Source organism: Exophiala mesophila (assembly GCF_000836275.1).
Source record: "Exophiala mesophila strain CBS 40295 unplaced genomic scaffold supercont1.3, whole genome shotgun sequence".
Classification (NCBI taxonomy): Eukaryota; Fungi; Ascomycota; class Eurotiomycetes; order Chaetothyriales; family Herpotrichiellaceae; genus Exophiala; species Exophiala mesophila.
Genome location: NW_015622506.1, coordinates 4652155 through 4673350, shown reverse-complemented (window position 1 = coordinate 4673350; position 21196 = coordinate 4652155). Strand labels below are relative to the sequence as shown.

The 21196-nt window shown below is 50.1% G+C and overlaps 9 protein-coding genes across 11 annotated transcripts; 2 read left to right on the top strand and 7 right to left on the bottom strand.

The window, feature by feature from the left end:
- Positions 1-1012: 1012 nt before the first annotated feature.
- Positions 1013-2641, bottom strand: PV10_05166 (golgi apparatus membrane protein tvp18). Its single transcript, XM_016369788.1, has 4 exons — positions 2232-2641; positions 2160-2175; positions 1876-1968; positions 1013-1823 (listed from the first exon to the last, which is right to left on the bottom strand). Exons 1-4 carry the CDS (start codon positions 2266-2268, stop codon positions 1523-1525), a joined length of 447 nt encoding a protein of 148 aa, XP_016225576.1. The 5' UTR covers positions 2269-2641; the 3' UTR covers positions 1013-1522.
- A 605-nt stretch (positions 2642-3246) lies between these two features.
- Positions 3247-4684, bottom strand: PV10_05165. Of its 2 annotated transcripts, XM_016369786.1 has the most exons (7): positions 4478-4684; positions 4354-4371; positions 4230-4294; positions 4102-4173; positions 3936-4037; positions 3757-3850; positions 3247-3703 (listed from the first exon to the last, which is right to left on the bottom strand). In XM_016369786.1, the coding sequence occupies exons 1-7, from the start codon at positions 4482-4484 to the stop codon at positions 3684-3686; spliced, it is 378 nt and encodes a 125-aa protein (XP_016225574.1). In that variant the 5' UTR covers positions 4485-4684; the 3' UTR covers positions 3247-3683. The 2 variants fall into 2 exon arrangements, with proteins under 2 accessions (XP_016225574.1, XP_016225575.1); XM_016369787.1 differs by having other exon boundaries at positions 4230-4371.
- Positions 4685-5341: 657 nt separating this feature from the next.
- On the bottom strand, positions 5342-7171 carry PV10_05164 (uncharacterized protein; the record flags this gene model as incomplete). Its single annotated transcript, XM_016369785.1, has 1 exon — positions 5342-7171. One exon carries the CDS (start codon positions 7169-7171, stop codon positions 5357-5359), a length of 1815 nt encoding a protein of 604 aa, XP_016225573.1. The 3' UTR covers positions 5342-5356.
- Positions 7172-8604: 1433 nt separating this feature from the next.
- Positions 8605-10954, bottom strand: PV10_05163 (hydroxymethylglutaryl-CoA synthase). Its single transcript, XM_016369784.1, has 4 exons — positions 10512-10954; positions 10351-10453; positions 10096-10294; positions 8605-10035 (listed from the first exon to the last, which is right to left on the bottom strand). Exons 1-4 carry the CDS (start codon positions 10569-10571, stop codon positions 9006-9008), a joined length of 1392 nt encoding a protein of 463 aa, XP_016225572.1. The 5' UTR covers positions 10572-10954; the 3' UTR covers positions 8605-9005.
- A 588-nt stretch (positions 10955-11542) lies between these two features.
- Positions 11543-12987, bottom strand: PV10_05162 (uncharacterized protein). The gene is made up of 2 exons (XM_016369783.1): positions 12546-12987; positions 11543-12487 (listed from the first exon to the last, which is right to left on the bottom strand). Exons 1-2 carry the CDS (start codon positions 12628-12630, stop codon positions 11652-11654), a joined length of 921 nt encoding a protein of 306 aa, XP_016225571.1. The 5' UTR covers positions 12631-12987; the 3' UTR covers positions 11543-11651.
- A 61-nt stretch (positions 12988-13048) lies between these two features.
- Positions 13049-14136, bottom strand: PV10_05161. 2 transcript variants are annotated; one of them, XM_016369782.1, is made up of 3 exons: positions 14087-14136; positions 13866-14024; positions 13049-13796 (listed from the first exon to the last, which is right to left on the bottom strand). In XM_016369782.1, the coding sequence occupies exons 2-3, from the start codon at positions 13963-13965 to the stop codon at positions 13486-13488; spliced, it is 411 nt and encodes a 136-aa protein (XP_016225570.1). In that variant the 5' UTR covers positions 13966-14024; positions 14087-14136; the 3' UTR covers positions 13049-13485. The 2 variants fall into 2 exon arrangements, with proteins under 2 accessions (XP_016225570.1, XP_016225569.1); XM_016369781.1 differs by having other exon boundaries at positions 13866-14136.
- A 643-nt stretch (positions 14137-14779) lies between these two features.
- PV10_05160 (uncharacterized protein) lies at positions 14780-16019 on the top strand (the record flags this gene model as incomplete). Its single annotated transcript, XM_016369780.1, has 1 exon — positions 14780-16019. One exon carries the CDS (start codon positions 14780-14782, stop codon positions 15866-15868), a length of 1089 nt encoding a protein of 362 aa, XP_016225568.1. The 3' UTR covers positions 15869-16019.
- On the bottom strand, positions 15742-17214 carry PV10_05159 (uncharacterized protein). Its single transcript, XM_016369779.1, has 3 exons — positions 16843-17214; positions 16580-16791; positions 15742-16523 (listed from the first exon to the last, which is right to left on the bottom strand). Exons 1-3 carry the CDS (start codon positions 16915-16917, stop codon positions 16043-16045), a joined length of 768 nt encoding a protein of 255 aa, XP_016225567.1. The 5' UTR covers positions 16918-17214; the 3' UTR covers positions 15742-16042.
- Positions 17215-17567: 353 nt separating this feature from the next.
- PV10_05158 (uncharacterized protein) lies at positions 17568-21029 on the top strand. The gene is made up of 2 exons (XM_016369778.1): positions 17568-17857; positions 17916-21029. The coding sequence occupies exons 1-2, from the start codon at positions 17842-17844 to the stop codon at positions 20492-20494; spliced, it is 2595 nt and encodes an 864-aa protein (XP_016225566.1). The 5' UTR covers positions 17568-17841; the 3' UTR covers positions 20495-21029.
- The last annotated feature ends 167 nt before the right edge of the window (positions 21030-21196 follow it).

The window sequence follows — 21196 nt, the reverse complement described above, 5'->3', positions numbered from 1 at the left end:
TCATGGGCTAGGGACGAGACTGCTGTAGGCTAACCAAGAGCCTATGGCTTGTAGCTTGTCCTGTCTACCCTCCACCTCAGCCCTTTTCAGCATAATCCTCTGGTGCCAAGTTAGTGCCAGTGTGCCTACTCGTACGATACATACGGTGATGATCCAAGAGAATGTGTCCTTACGCCGTGAGCGCTTAACCAGGTTTTGGATGATCACTGTGATCAGCCACAATAGTGGCAAACCACGACCACAGATTCCATCATGCTGTACCCAAATAGACCTGTCGTTGTCCGTTCATGTTTCGGGCGCACACACTCTCTACCTCTCTTGTCTGTCAGCATTGAGTCTCATCAAATCTCGAGTAAATGGCAGTAGAATTGCAGTCGGCCTTGGCAAGCATGCCCCTCGGCCCTCTCTGGACTGTGGAACTGGGCTAGACCATCTCACCCCAGATTCTAGTAGCCAAGAAGCCTCAGAAACCTTCTCAGAGGTCTGGCCAGCCTGAGAGCACATGCATCGCATCTCATCCTTCGAGGCTGAGACTATTTTGTTATAAAGGCACTTTCCACGATATCAACAAAAGTAGCTCTAATAGCTCCGCGATGATTTCTTGTCAGATCAGTCATCTCCACGGTCAGAAATAGGCACCAAGATGCTGGAAATAATCGCCTCCAGGCTTCAGAACAGCGCCTAAGTTGAAAGTTCCGCCCCGGGGCTGTTCTTCTTGTCAATTTCTCATGCCACCGAGCTCTGTGCTCGTTCTCGCGTTGAAGACACCTCGATTCTCTTACACCTTGACAGATAAACTCCGTCATCTTGATACCTTACCCATTTTACTCATCGGAGGAACCAGGCAAGATGGGGACGCGGTCTCAATCTTGTGCTGACACAACCAAGGCTCACATCGATGTCTGCCACATCCAGAATGCCCTCCGTCTTAAATCTGAGAGATGACGGACCGTCTGTTCTCGCAACGATTGTTTTAGACAGGCTTTCAATACTCCTACTACTTGCCCTGGGCTTCGCTCGACATGTCTTCACAGCTCTACTAACATATACGTCATACTCCAAAATCTTGCACTTCCCTTGATACAATAATTACATGTCGTGCTTTGTCTCATGTTGGTAGTGAGAACACAGTACTAATAAGCTTGGAAATAGTTTTTCTCTCAATGAGCCCCTTGAAGAGACCACATCCATGATCAATTATATCATGGTTCGTCCTGCTGCTAGCGTAGAATCTCATTCAATGTCGCCGGTCTCATGACCATGATCACATGTCACAGACAGGCATACAAAAGTTTTGTGTCCTTTCGGCCATCGCATCCCCAGACAGTTCTTCTCCTCGTTACTTTTCTTTCCTTAAAACGCCTTGGTATTGGTAACATCATAACTCCAGCTCAGGCCCAGCGCGGGGGGCAACTCAGTCGAGGGATCTGATGTCCCAAGCGAAACACCTTCTTGGCTGGGATTTTTTGTCCCCCGGGTTGCAAGGTTCGGTGCTGGCTGTCGCAGAGGGGGATATCAAACTTTACACAATCATCTGTGCAACACCTTGTCCACCTAGTGTTTTGCTTCCGACAAAGTCTTGCTGCTTCAATCCGGCCAAGGCATAGCAAGCTGCAGCCAGTGTCAGGACAACGGCTGCGGCGATCAAACTGCTGGTGTCGACAATGATGCTCAAGTATTGGACCACAGCCATAATACCGTAGATTGCCGCTCTCATGTAGTTTGTGGTGAAGCGGCGAATAAACGCATCAAACTTGGACGACGTAGGGCATATTCGGAGGAGGAGTGGAATCTCGATGAATATCAAGACAAAGGACGACACACTTGACGTAGCTGTCAGCTTATCTGGCTGGACGGGGATGGGGAGACACCAACAGTAGGATGACGCTAAACAGAATCAACAGGTTGAAATGGAAGATGTTGGCAATGCCTAAAGCGATTCCTAGGATAATGCAGAGCACTCCGAGCCTATTGAGCAACGTTAGTTATCTGTTCTGGTTCGCGAGTGCGTGAAAGGTTGGTGGTTGACGTTGATCTGTAATCTCTACAAGAGAGATCGGGACCCTGTTCGTTTGGGCAAGCGGAATTGGCGAACTGCAAGGCCAAGGACATAGGTCGAGGACGGTTGGGTTGACGACGGAATGTTGATGGGTGCTTACCATTGCCCGTAGATACCTGCAACAACGGTCAGATTCCAGATATCAAGGAAAGCTCCGAAGTTAAGAACTTACTGAAATTGCGCTGTCTGAATTCATCGGCAATCGTCATTTTTGAAGTTGTCGCGTCGTTTCCAACGCTGAGCAGGAGGGTGGTGGAGGTGGAGGTGGTGGAAAAGGACAGATGTTTGGGACGCCCAAGTTGGGGTGTTGTTTAAACTGCGCCGGAATGGATACAACGCGGTATGAGGTACAGGTACGTGCGATGGTATTGAAGACTAAGAAGCCGGAGTTCAGGCGATGAATCGAATGACTAGGTAGACTATGTCGTGTTTTGAGTCGTTTGGTTTTTGAATAATAAGGGGTGAAGGTGTAGTGAGTGGTCTTAATCAAAGAAGTCGTTGATGACAGGTTTGGCCTGAGATGGTTCTGACAGACTAGACAGTGCAAGTGGCAGATGATCCCTCGCTCTGCTTTCCTTTCTCTTGTTGGCTGGCGGCGTAGTGCAAGAACGTACAGGCACAAGTGGACACACTCTGTTAATAAAAAAGGTGTTCGGCCTAACCTTAGTTGGAACTCTGGGTTCCCCAACAGGGGTCCGTAAAGGGTTTCTAAGGGTCTTTTGGGATTCGGGGCTCTAATATCGGCGTCGCCCAATGCTTCCTTAGTGCCTATTAAAAACTTGTCAGGGCTAACTTAAAGACTGTTGATTCCTTTTGGGATGGATGCGCAATAAAAGTCCGAAGTGGGATCATATAAATTCATCTTGCATATAAAGACAGCAAATTGCTTCACTTCAGACTCTAGACCCAACGAACCTCCTCCAGGCAGAATTCCACTTTATGAACAAATGAAAGAATAATAGCAGCCTAGTCACTTGGGTGTCCCCATTATGTCATTCTATGGCGCAGAAGTTGCTTTCCCATCCGTGCCACGCCACGCGTTCCTGTTCCTACGCGAGCTTTCTCGCTGATGCGCTCGGCCATTAACATTTTGGTTACCCATCCACCCATCATATCATACCACTCGGTGAGTCGAAAATTTTTAGGCACCGCCCATTTCTACGGCCTCGTGAGAACAAACCTTATTGCACGCATTTCGAAGATCTATGATCTCAACCTGATTGGGGGATTGGCAGGCAGAGATACCTAGGAGCCTGGAGCTGAAAGTGGTAATGCTTGCGTACCTTATGTACAGTGGAAAGGACTTCAGGTGGGTAAGCAGATAGTATGCAATCAGCCACGCCGTCCCTCTCCTCCGGCTTACTATAGGCAACAATTTCTTCTACAACAAACAGTATTTGTTATGTCATTGATCATTTCTCTCTCTCCGGTCTTGGGCTCATTCGGCGTGCTTGTCGTGGCTGGTAGCCCTTCAACATCGCCTCATCATTGCTCACTGCCATTGACGGGCATTGCATGATTTGGAAATTTGCACCTTCAGCTATGCACTCATCACCTGGGCTATGCGATCTTGCCATAGCCTCCTAGCTCCACTGCCCAGATAGCTGCCAGTCTTGAAGATAATCTAGCCTGCTGCATAGACCACTATTGCATGTGATTAGTCAAAACTCAAGGTCAGGGAGATAGAGTGGCCATACATCTAAAGACATCGTTCTGAACATAGTAACTTCCAGAGTCTTGGAGCAGATTGAATGTCTGAACGTAGCTCATCGGCTGTTGCTGATCGTCGACCTGCGTGCAACATCCGTTATTAGTATTCGTCCTTCCATGGCCCACCGAGTCAAATGCAGTGGTGTAGATCTAATCCTATACTGACCATTAATGCTCCAGTCACCAACACCAAGATGCCGCCGGATTCATTCGATGGCTGCGCGTCGACTGTGTCGACTCGGTGCTGCACTTTCTGAAAGGGAAGACCCTGTTCCTGTCATCAGCCCTGCCCATCTCCAGGTACAAAAAACATGTGCTGTGTCGCGACGCACAGTGAGCTTCTCCAAGACGTTTTCTGTTCCCATAAATGGCTCTTTCTCAAAGGTCAACATCGAGTTAGGTCTCTGTGGTTTGTCGATCAGCGATCAATATCTCCTTGTTTTGCAACATTAACTCATACGTAAAGAGCAGCCAATTGAGTCCGATCGGAATCGAAGGTCTTGTAGTAGAAATCAACGAATTGTTCTGACCCGCGTGTGTCAGTCAGTCGGTCATGTCGATTTGCCAGGGGTCCGGAAACATACGAGCGATGCTTTGAAAGTCTGTTCAAACTTGTGTCAGCCATGTATTTCCAATTTTGTTGTAGACGGACGCTCAGCCCTGTGTAGGCAACGGGTGTGTCTGCGTCTGCTGGGGATCAACACCCACCTCCCATCTTGATCGAGTCGCTGCGTGCGTTCTCGCCTGTTTGGAGGGATGAGCACTTTAGGTCGCAAACCACGCGAGAACGTCAATGAGAAAGATTCGTATGTCGGAACAGCGAGAATGAAACGGTGCGGCAACTTTTTCCCCTCGTCCTGGTAGATAGGTCGCAAAAGAGACGCAAGTTTGGAGGGGCAGTGGTGCAGTTGAATCATCACCGCCCGATGGCTACACAAACAACCTGCGCCCAAATCCACTAATTGTCCAGTCACGTGTGCTGATGACTGCCAAGCTATTTACCACTATGTTTCACTTTCATCTTCGTCCTCATTTTCGTCGATGATACATTTCTTGGACTGTTGTTCCTCTTTGTTCAACCACCTCCGTTCGAGCTCTCCTCCTGGATGCATGCTCATTTCTGGATAACATATGCACTTCCAGGTCCTTTCAAAGAGTAAGCAACCTCCCTTCCCTCAACTCCCTACAAACCAGCAAAATGTTTTCGCGTCCGAGGATTTTTCCATACAAACGATAACTGATGAGGCGGAACCTGGAGCTGTCAAACTCCTCCGTCGCTGAGTATAAAAATTTTCAAGCTCAACAGTATGAGGAGCTCTTTCAATCTTGATTTAGATAACCAGATGTTTTCTTGGATCAAATCATGCTGACCGATTGTCAATCTAGGTTCTCCCCATCTACGTGTATTGTCCGGGCTGCTGAACAGAGTTGTTTTCTTTTATAACAAACCAATGTCATATCAATATTACCATTTTCTGTTTTGACCTGTAGCCTAAATGTCATATCTTCTTGCGTAATAATGAGCACATCTCCAGGACGGCGTCATGGCGCAAATTCTACCTGTTCCTTGCCCTCGGCTCCAGAACATCAACCTCGCCTACCTCCCCGAGCACCAGCCGCACGTTCTCCTCTTTCGCCCTCCCTTTTATGCCATGGGTCACTTGGCCATACCCATCCACGGACGGTTCTAGCCTCGCGCTTCTCGCCCATTTGCGGCTCAGGGATCCATTTGTCCTTTCCATCCTTGCCTAGTTCCTCGACGTCGCCATCTTCATCGAGACTCAAGTCAATCACACTGGTCCTACCTGGCCAGACCCTGGATCTCGTCATCGCTCCTGAACCACCTACGTCCATGAAACTCGAAGGTTGACCAGGTAGCGGAGTAGACTTTGCCAGCATCAGAAGATAGTAGAGTGCCAAAGTGACGGTCATCTGGACTGAGCCACCTGTCCTTGCAATGGTCATGTCGTCGTTTCGAGCAAAAGTCTTGGTCTCAACAGCCTCAGAAACTTCGACAAAACCAAAATAAGGGTTGCCTCGCTCGTCACAACCAGCCCGGACGCACACAAGTTCAATCTCAGTAATGATGAATCCATACCGGCAGCTGTGATCGCGCATGCATTTCTGCAGATGTGCCAGCGTCCGAAGATATTCTACCTTGCGCGCGGGCCCCTCACGCCTCATGCCCGTGTTCCAGCGATCGAAAGATCTGACAATACCGACGACACGACCTCTGGGAAGGCCAGACAAAGTACGGTCATTGTCACTAGTATAATTGGCGAGGAATGTGGGGATGTTTGATGAATTTGAACTCAGCCCAGATCCTGTCGGAGTCGGGGCCATGTACAACGAGATGGCATTCTTGCCCAAGGACAATCTTGTGGCAGCGTTGATCTTGGGGAAGTAAATCTTGGACACTAGGTTGGCAAGATCGACCTCAGAGCCAGGTGTTGCTGTCGTAGAATTGCCGGGGACGCAAGGAAGGGATGGGGTCTCGTGCTGAAAGTTCAGCAGGGTGAGCAGATCTGGGATCGCACTCATTGTGGACAGTGAGAACGAGCTCCATGGTCGCACATTGCGAACATCCCACCAAAAGTGGTTGCTTAGGCCACGACCTTGTTGGAAGGTGAGGTGACGCACCAGATTGATAGGCTGTGTGGGCTGGGTCAGATATGTCAATAGACTGGTGGTCGGCACGTGGACGACCCTCGGGGGAGGGCTCGCTGAGCAATTTCGAGACATGGACTCTAGGTCGATTGGCATGTCGAAAGTGCCCTCGAGGTTGATCATAGGTGGATCGAGAAGAGGCATGTTCTGGTAGGACATGCAGGTCGTCGCAAACAGATCAGGGGATGGGGTTTGTTGGCCATGCGAGATATAGACTGGGAGTTTGCGATAGGTTGGGTAGCCAAACCGATTGAGGACATTGCTATCAACGCTTGACACCGATGTGGACCGGGAGTGTTGGTTAGAAGGAACACGCAGTTGGGCCGAAGCCATGGTGGGCGATGGGATCAACGAGTTTGAACGCGAGTAAGCGGTGTTTGATACTGGAGATGCCATCGAAAAACACTCGATAGGCTCAGTGGCGCTACGGAACGCGGTTGGTCGTGACTGATGGGCGCCACTAGAGGAGAGCCCCCTCTTGTGGGAAGCTGGGCCCTTTGCAAGACGTGGCTCAGTGGAAGAGTCCTGGCTCCGAATCTTGGGGAGCAACGTCGGACCATGTTGGCGGAGAACCGGGGAACGACTGGGGGTTGAATTAGTTGTGATCAGTGACTCGGGTGAATTGTCGATCGAGCAGTAAGACGAGGTGGACAAATTCCGAGTATGGCCGTGCCGACCAGCAGCGAAGCCCTCTGGAGGAGTGATAGTTCTATAATAGTATGATGCCAATGACATTCTACGCGTTCTGCGTCAGACACAACTCCTAGGCAACAACATAAACAACACTCACATAAGTTGCTTTTGATTGGTCAATAGATGTAGATGGCGTAGCGTTGCGTAGCAAGAAGACCGGCTTCTTGGATTGGGGCTGTATGTCTGAGAACAAAGGAAAGAGAAGATGCCAATAGAGAGAAAGATGACTTTGGAGTCTTGCAACTTGAAGAAATGAAAGGCTGAGAAAGCACGAGGGGTGCAAGGGAACCAGGTATAAATGTTCTGGAGGTCTGCGGCCGAATGCGACCAGAGAAGAGCATACGACCAACATTGCCATGCATGTTGTATCGCACTTGAAACGTGGGGCACGATGAGGTCGAGCAATGTGGAAACAAACACGTCGGAGCCACGCCCCGACAACCGACCGATGATGAAAATACCGAATGTGTGTACCCGACTTACCGTGGCGTGGAGCGTGGAGCGCGAAGTTGGTCTGGAGAGACCGTGGCTGTCGTGGTGGTGGTGGTCCTGGTGGTGGTGAGAGCGAGAGACGCGCGCCAGATGTTGGAAACAGATTGCACCTATTTCGGGGAAGGAGGGACGGAGCCTCAGACTTCAGGATACCGCGGGACAATTTCCAAGTCGGCCATCAGACGTGTAACAAGTTGAAAGAGACCTGATGACGGTGTCTTACCAGGCGGCCTGTGGCGGCGCTTGGTCGACTATTTCGAGATTTGAAGTTGGCCAGGCGGTAGCGGTTGTCTCAGCAAAAAGCAGAGAGAGATCATGTTGGGCTTTGCTGGCCAGGCAGTGGTTAACGCGAAGCGCGATGCATCAACCCGCGAACAATGGGATCTGGAAGTAGACGCTGGCCATGAACAGCTGCGTTTCAGTAATCCGAGAATGCCATCCTTCTTCAACCATTGGCTGCCGAGAGGTGGCGCAGTCAGATTTGATGGCCATGGGATTTCGTGTCGAGGAATAAGTTGGCCTGGGACAAGTGTAAGAAGCTCTCCAGGCTGTCCAAGTGGCTGTTTGAGGAGATCTCATCCCTTGATTCGCCCAGCATCACTTCGCGAAGGCAACACGTTGTTCCTTCCCCGAAAACACGACCATGCCGCCACTCTGACGCGTTCCTCATCTTGGTGCATGGAAGGTGCATCTAAGCGATCTGCAGCCTCACACGACATCAACACGACATTCCCACGACTCTTTATTCCTGCATTCTACTAACAGTGCATCCTTCCTGCATATCTAGGTTGACCGGTTTCTGCAGACTTCTCTCATTACATTGTATGCCACTGGCCACAATGGTCTGTATCTTGATCCATGTTTCAGGTCTCTGACTCGACATCCGAAACTGGTCGTCTACTGGCTGACCACCAACCTTGAGGCTAACGCACACTCGCATCAGTAGATGTGCATCAGAGTGTATCTCTTGGTCACAGCCAATGGGAATCTTTAGAGCGTGTTGATTCTATCATTTCTGGTAATCCATTAAGGTGGCCGGGCTCCATCTTCTAATGCCGCAGACCACGTGCCCCATATGTACAAGTTCTTGTATTGAGTGCTTTGCTGATCGTCTTTGAAAACCCAAACAACTCCTGCGATGCTTTCCTCCATTAGACACAAAGGCCATCTTCGAGGTGCGGCCAATCAAGCGTAACGCCATCGACCTGAAACGTCAGGTCTGGTGCAACATAGACGCAATCAACCTAAGCGGCATTGACATCCGTTCCATCTTTCGAACCATGTTTATCGAAGGTTTCCATCAGTTGCTGCTAAAGGATGCTGAATATGACGCGAGTGCGGCGCCATGAGTTCATGGAATGTTTCAACTTCCTGGGCGGACAAATCAGGCCTTGATGGCGTACTTGCGTCTGAACATGTCATCAACTTCGGTCAAGTAGTACGTGCCTGCTACAAGGTCTTCGACCTGACCGGCTGGCTTGAAATCTTTCTTCAGGTGAGCCTTCTCACGGAGCATGCACAGCTCGTCGTAGACCGCTGGTGCAACAACACGGCGGTTGTCGAGTCTTTCTTGCAGGTTCAATTTTTCGACAAACTCGCTGGTGTCTCCAACGACCTTGAAACTGAACATGGAGCTAGCAAGGCCGCTGCCATAGCTGAAGATACCGAGTCTCTTGCCCAGCAGCTGCTTTGGTGCCACGTTGCTGATCAAACCAACGAGTCCGCCGTAGACGCTTCCGCAATACATGTTTCCACACATGGTGGCGACCTGGATTGCAGGCTGTACTCGTTCGACAAAGCGCTTCTTTGTCAAAGCCATAAATGTCTTTTCGACGTTCTTGTCGGTCAGCGAGGCTTGGTAGTCCAGATCACGTAATTCGGCAGCGACCTCCTTGAATTGTGGGTGGCTAGGGTCTTGCAAAAAGTCGTTGTACAAAAGTCGAGCATATGACTTGGACACCAGCTTGCAGGTAGGAGCATGGAACGCCATGTAGTCGAACCTGTCCAGGGGAGCTTTGTCGGCTTCTTCAGCATGAACTCCGTTTCCGTTGACATGGCCATTGGTTTTTGATTTCAGGGCCTGCTCGCGAGCATTGTAAGCCTTGTAGCACGCGTCGACCGCCTCGGTGTAGCACTTGAGCGAAAAGTGTCCATCGACATAGGGATATTCGCTTGTCAAATCTGGCTTGTAAAAGTCGTAGGCGTGGGTGATGTAAGATCCTCGAAGGCCAGCTTCAAAGGCGATGGGGGCATCGGGACCAATCAACATTGCGACGGCTCCTGCGCCACCAGTTGGGCGGGCGTTGCCTTTCTTGTATAAAGCAATGTCACCGGCGACCACGATGGCATCACGGCCATCCCACGCAGATGATTCGATCCAGTTGACCGAGTTGAAGACAGCATTGGTGCCACCGCTGATGCACCTGTCAGTTTTGACACTTCCCCATGACCTGGTGGCGCATCTTGCAACTTACTAGCATGCATTGTACGAATCAACACCTTCCACATTGAAATTTCCAGACTCTTCGAAAAGTTGCATCAGAACTGATTTGACACTCTTGCTCTTGTCCAACATGGTTTCTGTGCCAACCTCGAGTCTGCCGACGTTTTTCAGGTCGATCGAGTACTTGGAGATTAGGCTGGACAGGGTGGTCATGGCGATCGAGTAAATGTCTGGTTGAGGTGTTAGTACAACTCGGTGCTTTTAGGGATTCATGGATTCGCCATACCCTCTCGGTCGTCGCAGAAAGACATCCGGGTTTGTCCCAGACCAATGGTGTATTTGCCTGTCGAGACGCCATCGAACTTTTCCAGATCTGCTTGATCGACGCACTATCATGAATCAGTCACAGTCCCCAGGCCAAAGATCTCGTCCGATTGCGGAGCATACCTGGCTGGGAAAGTAGATTTCGATGGCCTTGATGCCGATATTGTGTGGCCTGGAAGTCATCTTGATTTTTGTGCAATCCGATGATCTAGAGTGGTTGAATGAAAAGGTAGATTTTATGTCCGCTTGAAAACAAACGCCTTCAGTGCTCAACAAGTGATAGCAGGCGGTGAGGGGGTTTTAGGAGCGAGTAGGATGGTGTCTAGGGAGCGAGTATCAGGGTGGAGTCGGAGGAGGAACAAACGAGCGGTCGACTAGTGGGGAGCGGTTTGAAGGAGATTTCTGTTGACGAGTGTTGGCCACCAACAAGAGTTGCTGTTTTGGAGGGTGAAGGATAGGATTATATCAACGAGGAGAGGAATGTATGAAGGTAGAAGTGACAACGAGGGGATAATTAATCTATGAAGAAGATATGGCCTCCGTGTTGATCGCAAAGAAACCATGACGGCAAAAGGCGACTAGCCCAAGAAAATTGTTCATTGGAATCTTGAATTCTGTTGAACCGGGAGGCTTTGAGGGTCCGAGGGTCCTGCCATGGGAGGCCACCAAAGCTAACATGACTAAAAAGCCCGATTTATCCCACTACAAGATTAGGGGCAATTAAGCGGCAAGACAGGTAGCCAATCAAAACTGCTACTTACAGGGCGGTGAGTGGCCCGTACAGGCGATTGCTCAAGTGGCATCATTCGGATACTGTTCCTGCATATTGCGACCCTGGAAAGGGGGGAAAGGTGCCGCGCCCGGATCTCAACGACATGGCAGCTTCCGTAGTGGCACAACCACGAACTGGTCAACACACAAGACAAACAAGGCCAAACGGAGGCACCGTCATGAAGACTGCCAATAATTTAAACAACGAATGATAAGAGGGTTACATACTAGACATCACTTTGCACTCTTGGACAGCCTCGCGTGCCTCGTCACTGGCCAGAAATAGGATGAAAGTGCAGGCACATGCTAAGAAGTATTGTCGTCATACTTAACACTGTAGTTTGGCATACTTCAGCCGCTTGACAAGATCAGAGATAGGTGTAGTATCATCGTTGTGTTTTCTCTATAACTTCTTGAATTTCTATGTTGCTTCATACTACGTTTGTAGAAATTTCTCCATCTAACCCAACACTTCTCCTTACACCAAACAGCTCAGTATGTAGAAGGAAGAACGCCCAAGCGGCCGCCGTCAGTGACCACAACCGACCCATTGAGATATGCTCCAGCTCTTGAAGTAAGCCACAAGATGACACCAGCCATATCTTGTTCGTCCCCAGTCCTGGTTGCGGGGATCAATTTCTTATCCCATGCACCTTCGATGTTGTGTATATCGACCTTGCCTTGGGCTTTGTACATATCCTCAGTCATTTCTGAGAAATACAAGCCTGGTGCAATGATATTGGCCCTGATGTCATAAGGGACGAGAGACGATGCCAGTTGCTTTGTAAAGTGAATGACGGCACTCTTGGAAGGCCCATATGATAGATTTCCCAGAGGGACACGACTGTAACCTCCGATAGAACCAGTTGTGATGATCTGCGGCCGTGGTCGGAAATTGTCAGCGGTTGGCGGGCTGGGTCTTTTCTTGTTGGCCTCGTTGAGCAAAGGAAGAAATGCTGCAACTGTGTAATGGATGCCGGTCAAGTTGACCGCGTATGTCGATGTGATCTCTTCGGGTTCTGGAGCCCACATGTTCTTTGCCACCTCTTCAAGCGGAAGAGGTTGTCGTTGGGCGTCGAAGATTGGGACAGAGGGGCCAGAGATTCCAGAATTGGCCACCAGGACGTCCACAGAATCCACCTCTTGTCTTACTCTGTCCACAACCTTCTGCAGTGATTCTTTTGAAGTAACGTCACCAACCACAGGGATGATATTGTTGGTTGGGACCGACGAGGCCGTTTCTTTAAGACTGTCCTCACGCCTACCAACAACGAACACCTTAGCTGCCCCGTTGATCGCTAGAGCTCGTGCCATCATTCTCCCAAGACCTAATTGCAGTGAGTCGTTCGTTCATCAAATTCGTATTCGAGTCCAGGTCAAGCTTACCAGAGCCACCGCCGGTAATTACTGCAATCAATCCATCGACCCTAAAGAGGTTTCCAGCCTCGATCTTGGACAGTTCTGTTGCCATGATGATTGTGGGGAAATAGTGGGGAGATATTACAAATTATCAAGGAGAATGGGAAGAACAGTGATTGTAGTCGACGGGTTATAACCGCTTGATAATAGACGCCTTGACGAGTCGAAGGTGTTCAAGGTTGAAGGATTTAAAGGCTATCGGTCTTACACGAGGTGTGCGTGGAAAGACTGTCCAAGAGAGTAGGTACCTAGGTAGTTATTTGACTAAGTTGGGAAGTCATGGATAAATTCGAAAGTTGGTCGGGAAACTCGAAGTTGATCGGATAATTGAGGGGAAGTGAGTGGAGGATTGTGACACACCGACAAGGGCTTCCCTCACTTCAGGTGATACATATACGCGACAAAACCCTCTCTTGAGTTTCTAATCAGAGAGGATCACGTAATAATGAATGATTACATTTGTTTAAATTCGAGAGTTAGGCGAATATACATGGATCCAGAGAAGTCTCCTTTTGCATCGTGGCTATTGTGCAATCACGTCATAGTGAATTTGCAATTCAGGTACCTCCTGCGTATCTAGTTATTAATCTAGATACCGTAGGGGTCGCAGCGAGCCTTGCACACTCCAGCTAGCTAGGTACTTCGTTCTTTGGAAGAATGTATTGACATGGAACACCCCAGGTCGGTAGCCAGATGCCAAAGTAGGCGTGCAGAAAATCACAAGACTATATTTTGTCTTGCATACAAGTAAATCTCGCGGAAAGAATCCATCTCTTCAAACCAGAATATATCCATCATCAGCGGTCATCAAATTTTGTAGACTTCTTGATGCCACTGTTCCCTCAGGCAAGATGCAATCCCACCAAATTGTGGCCTACAAAGTATTTCTGGGAGGCATCTTCCAGGTTCAGTGCTTTCCCATGGAGAAGACACCCTTCAGCCTGCTCAGCTTCCCTGGCTCATAACTCTCACCGCGATCCCCACTGGTCGTCGCATGGCTGCCGTCAGGCATTGTCCCAGGGCTGACATCACGCTCCTCATGTCGAGGTCTAGAAGGGGGTTTCAAGTTCTCTCGCCCACGGCTCTCACCCTTGTGTTCCTTGCTAGATGCTTTGTCTGCTGCTGCCACTGGAGATGACGGAGTTTGTGTTTTTGCGGTCGTGTTGATCGGCTGTGATGAAGTGCCAGCGGTCGGGGCTGTTTTACTCCAGATATTCTCTGCCATGGGAGTTTACTGTCAGCGAGATCTCTCGCGGCGGGCATTGAACCCGGATGCGAGAAGCTTACCAGGGGCGTTTCCTTGGTCGTAGGGCTCATCAATAGTGCCCTTGCCTTGAATGCCAGCTGGAGGCTCCTCGTTTGGCTTGCTCTGGCTGACAGTCGCCATATTGTTGAGGCTTTCAAGGAGTCCGAGAGCGATCCTGAGGTGGCGCGTTGGCGGTGCTACTTTGTTTCTAACAATCAGAAAGTGGTGATTCGGGGAAAGAGGGATGGCTCGGAAGCAATACCTTGATCAGGACGCAGGGAAAAGCAATGTCACCCACGGACATGCCTATACGTAAGTAAGTTCGTCACAGTCTTATCTGGGGGTTGTCCGGGCTTCTAGAGCCGGGCCGCACAAGCTTGCCTGAAGGCTTGCATGCCATCATGGTCTCACGCCCAAGGTTGTACGTCATGCAGAGTCCAGCAGCCTGCACGTGGGTGGCCCGAAGGATCTGGCGTGTCTGGTTAGATGCAACGTCAACTTTGACACCTTAAAGGCATGATCAGCACTGCCAAGTGTGGGTGAACATCGAGGAATTACGGAGTATAGTTGGAATCTGGGGAGAATTAGATGATGCTATTCAGGATGCTTTCCATCTTGGGATATGTATTAAACTCCATAGTTGGTCTGCCCAGAAGGCCCATAAACATAGCCGTACAGTACTTTTGGAAGCGCAAGATCTGTTCATGCGGAGTGAATAAGCAAACAACCCCGGCGTCCAAGCCCCTAAGGTGGAACCCCTGCAACAATAATAATCAATTCGCTTCCCTGCAGCGCCAAGCGAAGATGTCCAACCCCAAGTATCGTGAAATATGAAATTCTCTGTCGCTGCTCGGTGTTAACCACGTTGCTCTGAGATCACCAAGACTAATCTTAAAAGAATCTTTGGTTTGATATAGTTGAACTACTTTGACTGTGGGCGGTCAAGAACGCCATCATGACCACCGCCCACACATCAACGGTACTGTGTGTCGACTGTCGAGAAAATACGTCCGATCTTCAAATCAGGAATCGATGGCTTTGCAATGAATGCTTCCAACGATATGTCAGTTCAAAAGTCTCGAAGCGTATGGAGTCTTATCGATTCGGTAACCTTGCGGTGAACGAGACTCGCCGCTTATTGCTCCCCTTATCTGGTGGAGTCTCGTCTATGGTTCTATTACAAGTCCTTGATGGTGAACTTCACAAACAAGCACTCAAGAGGAACAGAACGGCATATGAGCTGATAATCTGCAATGTTATACTACCTGATGAACACGATTCAACCATACGTAACGATTTATATGTCCAAGCCGGGGAGAGGTTTCCTGGCCACAAGTTCATACCCCCAATGGCCTTTGAAGACCTATTCAAGTACGACGATCGGATCGAATCTGATCTACTCCATCTCGGAGTCGGACGGCCAGAAGGCGAGTCTGATGGAAATTTCCTTAAGGGCATTTTATCTTCTACTACATCGGCGACTGCACACGAAGACCTCCAATCAATCTTGCTTCGTCGTCTAATTGTGTCGGTTGCAAAGGCACACGACTGTGAAGGTATTCTCTGGGGTCATTCTGATAGTCGCCTGGCTTCGATGGCACTTTCACATGTCTCCAAGGGCCGAGGAGGATCTGTGCCGTCGCTGACAGCCGATGGTCCCTCGTGCCATGGCATCAACTTCAACTATCCTGTCCGAGACTTGTTCAAACCGGAGCTAGCCACATATGCATCGGTTCTATCTGAACCCCTGGTTTCTTTGGAAGGACATGATACCTCTGCCCGGCGAGTGACACCATCACTGCGAAATACTGCGATCGACACTCTTCTGACGAACTATATTAACTCGCAAGGGGAAAAATACCCAAGTATCATGGCAAATGTGGTACGGACGGCTGGGAAACTCGACAGGACAGCAAATGGACAATCACAACTCTGTTTGGTGTGCAGCGAACCGTCGTCAATCATCAACGGCGAAGCTGCAGATAACCTTCTTTGTTATGGATGCCTAAGAATGAAGCAGGATATCAAGTTCCAGTCGATGTGAATACAAGTGTCTGCATGTAGGACAGTACAAGGATTCGAAAGGGTCTTCGAGATCCCGCCAACTTGAACGCCGTCCCTTTCACCACGCGGCAATTAACAGGATCGCAAACCCACATACAACGCTTGCATCATTCATTTGCACCATCAGCATGTCGACTCCAAGTTGGAGGCTTGGTTAGCGAGTTCGAGCCGGTCGCGGTGCTGAAACACTTCGTCCCTCTTCAAGGTCGAAACCTCCATCTCGGTCCCTATCTCGTCTGCGATCATCTCTTCGATCTCGACGATCTCTATCTCGTCTCGATTCTCGTGTCGAGGCATATCGGGGAGGTGGCCCATTTTGTTCCAAGAGACGTTCCTCATTCTGATAGTCAAACTCGTCGGGAAGACTAGGGTCAGCGACATTGGCTTGTGGTGTACCCTTGAGACGCTTCCTGCCACGTTCCCGCAGTTGTTCCTCGAGAATGATGACATTCTTGGTGTTGCACTTGTAGGCTGCATCGGCAATGTCGCCCACGAAGGGAACCAGGCCAATGAGAAAATCAAGGATGATGTTGAACTTCATTCTCATCTTGACACTACTAGGCAGGCCTCCCTCGACCGAGATGATTGTCCGGTAGACCAAGAGCGCGAAGAAAAGATCGAGGACATCGCCGATGCTAAAGATGAGTTAGTACAAACGGCACAAATACAAATCGCAGTCTTCAAAACTTACCCAGGGATCAAGCCAATGACTGAACCCCAGCCAAACCGAACGCCTAAGAATGAACCTAACGAGAGATCTACTCGATATGCCCTTCTTTTGGCCTTGGTAAGTACTTTCTCCTCATCGGGTGTAAGCCCTGGAGGAAGTGCTCGCTTCCGCTTTTTCGAGGTCTTGTATATCCCACCCAATCTTGTGGCAGGGATGGTCTCGAAGTATGGGTCCTGCAAGACATTAGAATAAGGCGGCGGGGAAGTGCAATAAGTTGACAATACCTCTTTCCCGCCCTTGTTGGCCGCGGTTTCCTGAAAGAGCTTCTTAGCCACAAGCTTCGCTACAAAAGTCGTCATTGTCGCAGTTCGAGTCGGTGCTCGATGAGTGGCTTGTGGAAGCTTGGGTTGAGACGAGGAGGAAAAAGGCCAGGTGGAAATATATAGGTGCGCAGCTTCTGGGTCAGGAAGATGATGGGCTGGGAATGTGACTAGGGTTTGGCTCTGAATGTAGGTTTATGTCACAGCGCTGCACCTCTGACCAAATGGAATTGACCCGTCATGCCCATCAAACAGATGTCTAGGGATGTTCAGTCGCAGTCACCTTGGCTGTGAGTAAATCGGTTGGTCTAGACGTGCAGGATTCGTAGGATGTACTCAGTGACATTGAAATCTTGATTCACTCCTTGAAACTTGATCTGGCGGCTGCGTCATGGTAAGGTAATACGCGAACTCTAACTCCCCTCAGCCACGCCGGTAGGCTGAAGTGGCTGAAGTGCGACTAGCTCCTCTAATGCGTGATGTGCAATGCCAAGAACAAACGAAGCAGCCCAACAAACACAGTCCAACGGAAGTCTCCAGTCAGCGCCACAGGTGTGGCTGAAAGGTGGCTGAGCAACTTCTGGCCGGAATTGGGCGGATTAGCCGAAGTACATCCGACGCTCACTTCCTCTGTTGTTTGCGCTTCCCGCCACACTACTAGGGTTGGTTCTGTCTACGATCACCTGTACCGGCTCGGAGTCATCTTCCTCGGACTGAGTTAGCCAAACACATCATACCTAACACTTTGAATCGTCCTCGACATCCAGTCAATTTCCCCTTAGGCACGCTAGGCCACCAGATATCATTGCAGATCCCTCGCGTGAGAGTCTGCCGCCAGTCAGACCATCGTCACCTTTGTCCTCACACGGCTCCCCGGCGACGTGAACAGTCTGGCGCGCCAACCGTACATCCAATCGACGACGGAAATGCTTAGAAGTCCCGGTCACATCAATCGCCGAAAATATGCAGCTCGAAGACTGTACGACTCGTTGCTACCCAATGCATTGTTCAAAAGACTAACATCAAGTGACTGCTAGGGCTCGATGATCTTTGTGTCCGATTCATTATCAATTTACCGCCCGAGGAGCTGACCTCCGTCGAACGAATATGCTTCCAAGTGGAGGAGGCACAATGGTTCTACGAAGATTTTATACGCCCACTTGATCCTTCCTTACCCTCGCTGACCCTTCGTACCTTCAGCCTCCGCATTTTCCAGCACTGTCCCCTCTTCTCGCAATGGTCTGCGCAGCATCACACCACGGCTTTTGCCGAATTTATGGCCTACAAGTCACGTGTACCGGTCCGCGGTGCAATTATGCTAAATGAAGCCATGGATGAAGTGGTCCTGGTCAAGGGTTGGAAGAAAAGTGCTAATTGGAGTTTCCCTCGGGGCAAAATCAACAAAGACGAAAACGATCTGGATTGTGCTGTTCGAGAAGTCTATGAGGAGACTGGTTTTGACATCCGCGCAGCTGGTCTTGTCAAGGATGAGAAGGATATGAAGTACATCGAGGTCACCATGCGTGAACAGCATATGCGTCTTTATGTCTTCCGAGGTGTGCCAAGGGACACAGTTTTTGAGCCAAAAACACGAAAAGAAATCAGCAAGATTGAATGGTATAAGCTCACTGATCTGCCAACCCTCAAGAAGAGCCGTCAGCAAGATGGGAGCGGGACGGATCAGCCTCCTCTCGCCGCCAACAAATTCTACATGGTGGCCCCATTCCTGAACCCTCTGAAGAAGTGGATCACCCAACAACGCAAGAAAGAGAACCGATATAGCTCCCATCTTTCTGCGCCGCCTATGGTGCCAGAGGAAACATACGCATCGGACAACTATGATGCAGGTAACCAGGGCGCACTTTTGGCCAATCAAGGGACTGGCGCGGTCAGCGAGTTGCCCGAAGTTACTATTCCTTTGGGCCCAGATCCATCAGCACATCTGAAGGAGATGCTCAACATTGGCAGACTTGGAGCTTCACAACCAGACGCACTTCCTCAACCCAGCCATCTACAACGCGTCGATACAGCCAAATCCAACGACCTGTTAGCTCTGTTGCGAGGGCCGCCAGCCAGCTCGAGGCCCGAGATCCCTCAGACGCCATTTGAGCAAGTGTCTCTAGAGGCGCAAGCTCAAAGATCACCTCACGTCTCCCATATCCGTACCGAGGTTCTTGATCACAGCCAACCGCCCCCAATGTTCCAACTCCCGATCTACCAGGATCGCACTATACAGGCCGTTCAACCGAGAGCACCTTACCAGCAGACAGGCGACCCTCAATTTGCCCGACTAGAGTCTTCTCAACAAGAAAGACGAATGATCCCTGACGCAAGTGCTCTTCCAAAATTGACAAGTCATACCAAAGCTTTGCTAGATGTATTCAAAGGAGCCAACAAGCCTCCTCCGCCGCCACTGGCGGCTTCGAAACAATCACTTTTGAACAGCTTCTTTGGATCTACTTCAAATGCCCAACCGCCACAATCGTCTCAGTACCAGCCAACTAAGACCCCCGATCATGACTCTCCAAATTCAGCAACACTGCAGCAGTCGAGAGAGGGGCAGCCAGCTCCTTTCGCTGCTGAAGAGACTCGCGCCAGACAACCCTCTAATGATTATGGCAGCCGCCAATTGCCTCTTAGCAACATGGAGGTTAAGAAACCTGAAAACGCCTTGAAAGCATCACTTCTTGACCTCTTTCAACCGGCGAGTAACTCGAAGGCCATGCAGACATCATCCAATATTCTTCCTGCGGCGGTTGAACTAGCTGCGACAACTTCGGAAGGGGGCAAACGGAAAGATGACCTTCTGTTGACTTTGCTAAAGCATGGGAAGAGCGGCGCGCCGGGAGCGGCCGCAATCCAGCGGCCCTCGCCTCGCGAAGGAGAAACCGCAGCTACTATTAGCGGGCCACTGAACCAACCAGAATTTGATATCATTTCTCGTTCAGCAAGGCACGGATCGCAGGAGTTGGGACGCAATCCACTGACCTCGAATCGGACGCTATTCGACCCAAGTCAGCCTACACCCATCAAGATCTTGACCAGGAGTGAGGAATCCCGGCAGTCGGCACCTCATTCCACACGAACATCAAAGCTGCCCTCAAAGCGGATGCCGAGGGAGAAGTCGGTGCCGAAAGAAACAAGCAAACCATTTCAACCACAAATCCTTCGACGACCACAGACTACCGAGACGTCGCCCGAGGTACAAGCACGGGTGGCAGGAGAAGAAGTGGTGTCTTCAGGACAGATAAGCAAGGTGGCATCCACGGAGAGTTTGACCGTTGGTGGCCGAACTTTGGCGACAGGTGATCAGAAACAAACTCTTCTGTCTCTCTTTGGCAGCACTGCAGAGGAGACGCCTAGAGCTGCGGCGCAACATCAAGGCTACGGAGTTGTGTCGCCATTGTCGGTCAGTCAGCTGGTCAGCCCCGGCGCAGAGATGTCATTATCAGGAATTGGACCCGTCTCCACACGGACGTCTCGAGTTGGTAGTATGGCCTCGATGACGAGTGGACCGGGTACTGGTCGCAATGGAAATGAGAAACGACAGACAGGCGCGGAGAACAAGGCATTCTTGCTGGGATATCTGGGCCGCATTGCAAGTCAAGATAGCTAATTGAGAACCTCGGTCTCTGCAGATGGCCGCCTGGGTTGCCATATACTACGAGAGGATACAAGGATCTGCGTGACGAGCTTGTCAACGATAACGACAAGCATCTTGGAAGAATGATCTTATGCAATGTGACAGAGATGGGAAAGGGTACCCTCAATGCTATCACTGCCGAAGCTTGAAACCTTTATGTCTCGTTCTGGATAAGAAGGTGTGGATGTTGACCAGCCTCGCCAAATGTTATGAATCTTTTCCATGGCGCCTGTGGTACAGTGGTTTCTTGGGAGGTGATATCTAGGTATACGAGCACAGTAGTGTGCCACCTAGACAAGGTCCCTCGGGGCAATTGCACCCGCACCAACGGTGATAGCAGTCTGTCACTACTTTCTGTTGGTTCAATACCATCTCGCCATAGGTAGCAAGTAATCAAGCATCAACCCGGACGGTCCGTGCATGAAGAGGGGAACTGGAGCAGGGTAGTAGGATACGAAGTTACTTATTCTGAGTACGGAGTACGCGTATGCGTACAGCAGGCTAGACTCTGGCCGAGGGGCCTTAAGGCTGACCGTAGTCAACCTCGGACAGGATTGGATGACATTTTGTGCCCAGCGATCCTTGGTGGTGAAGAGCCTTTCACCCATGCGTCTATCGGATCGCAACGAATGCCTGATTCTGCGGCTCCCCACAACAGTCCTTGATCTCTGTACC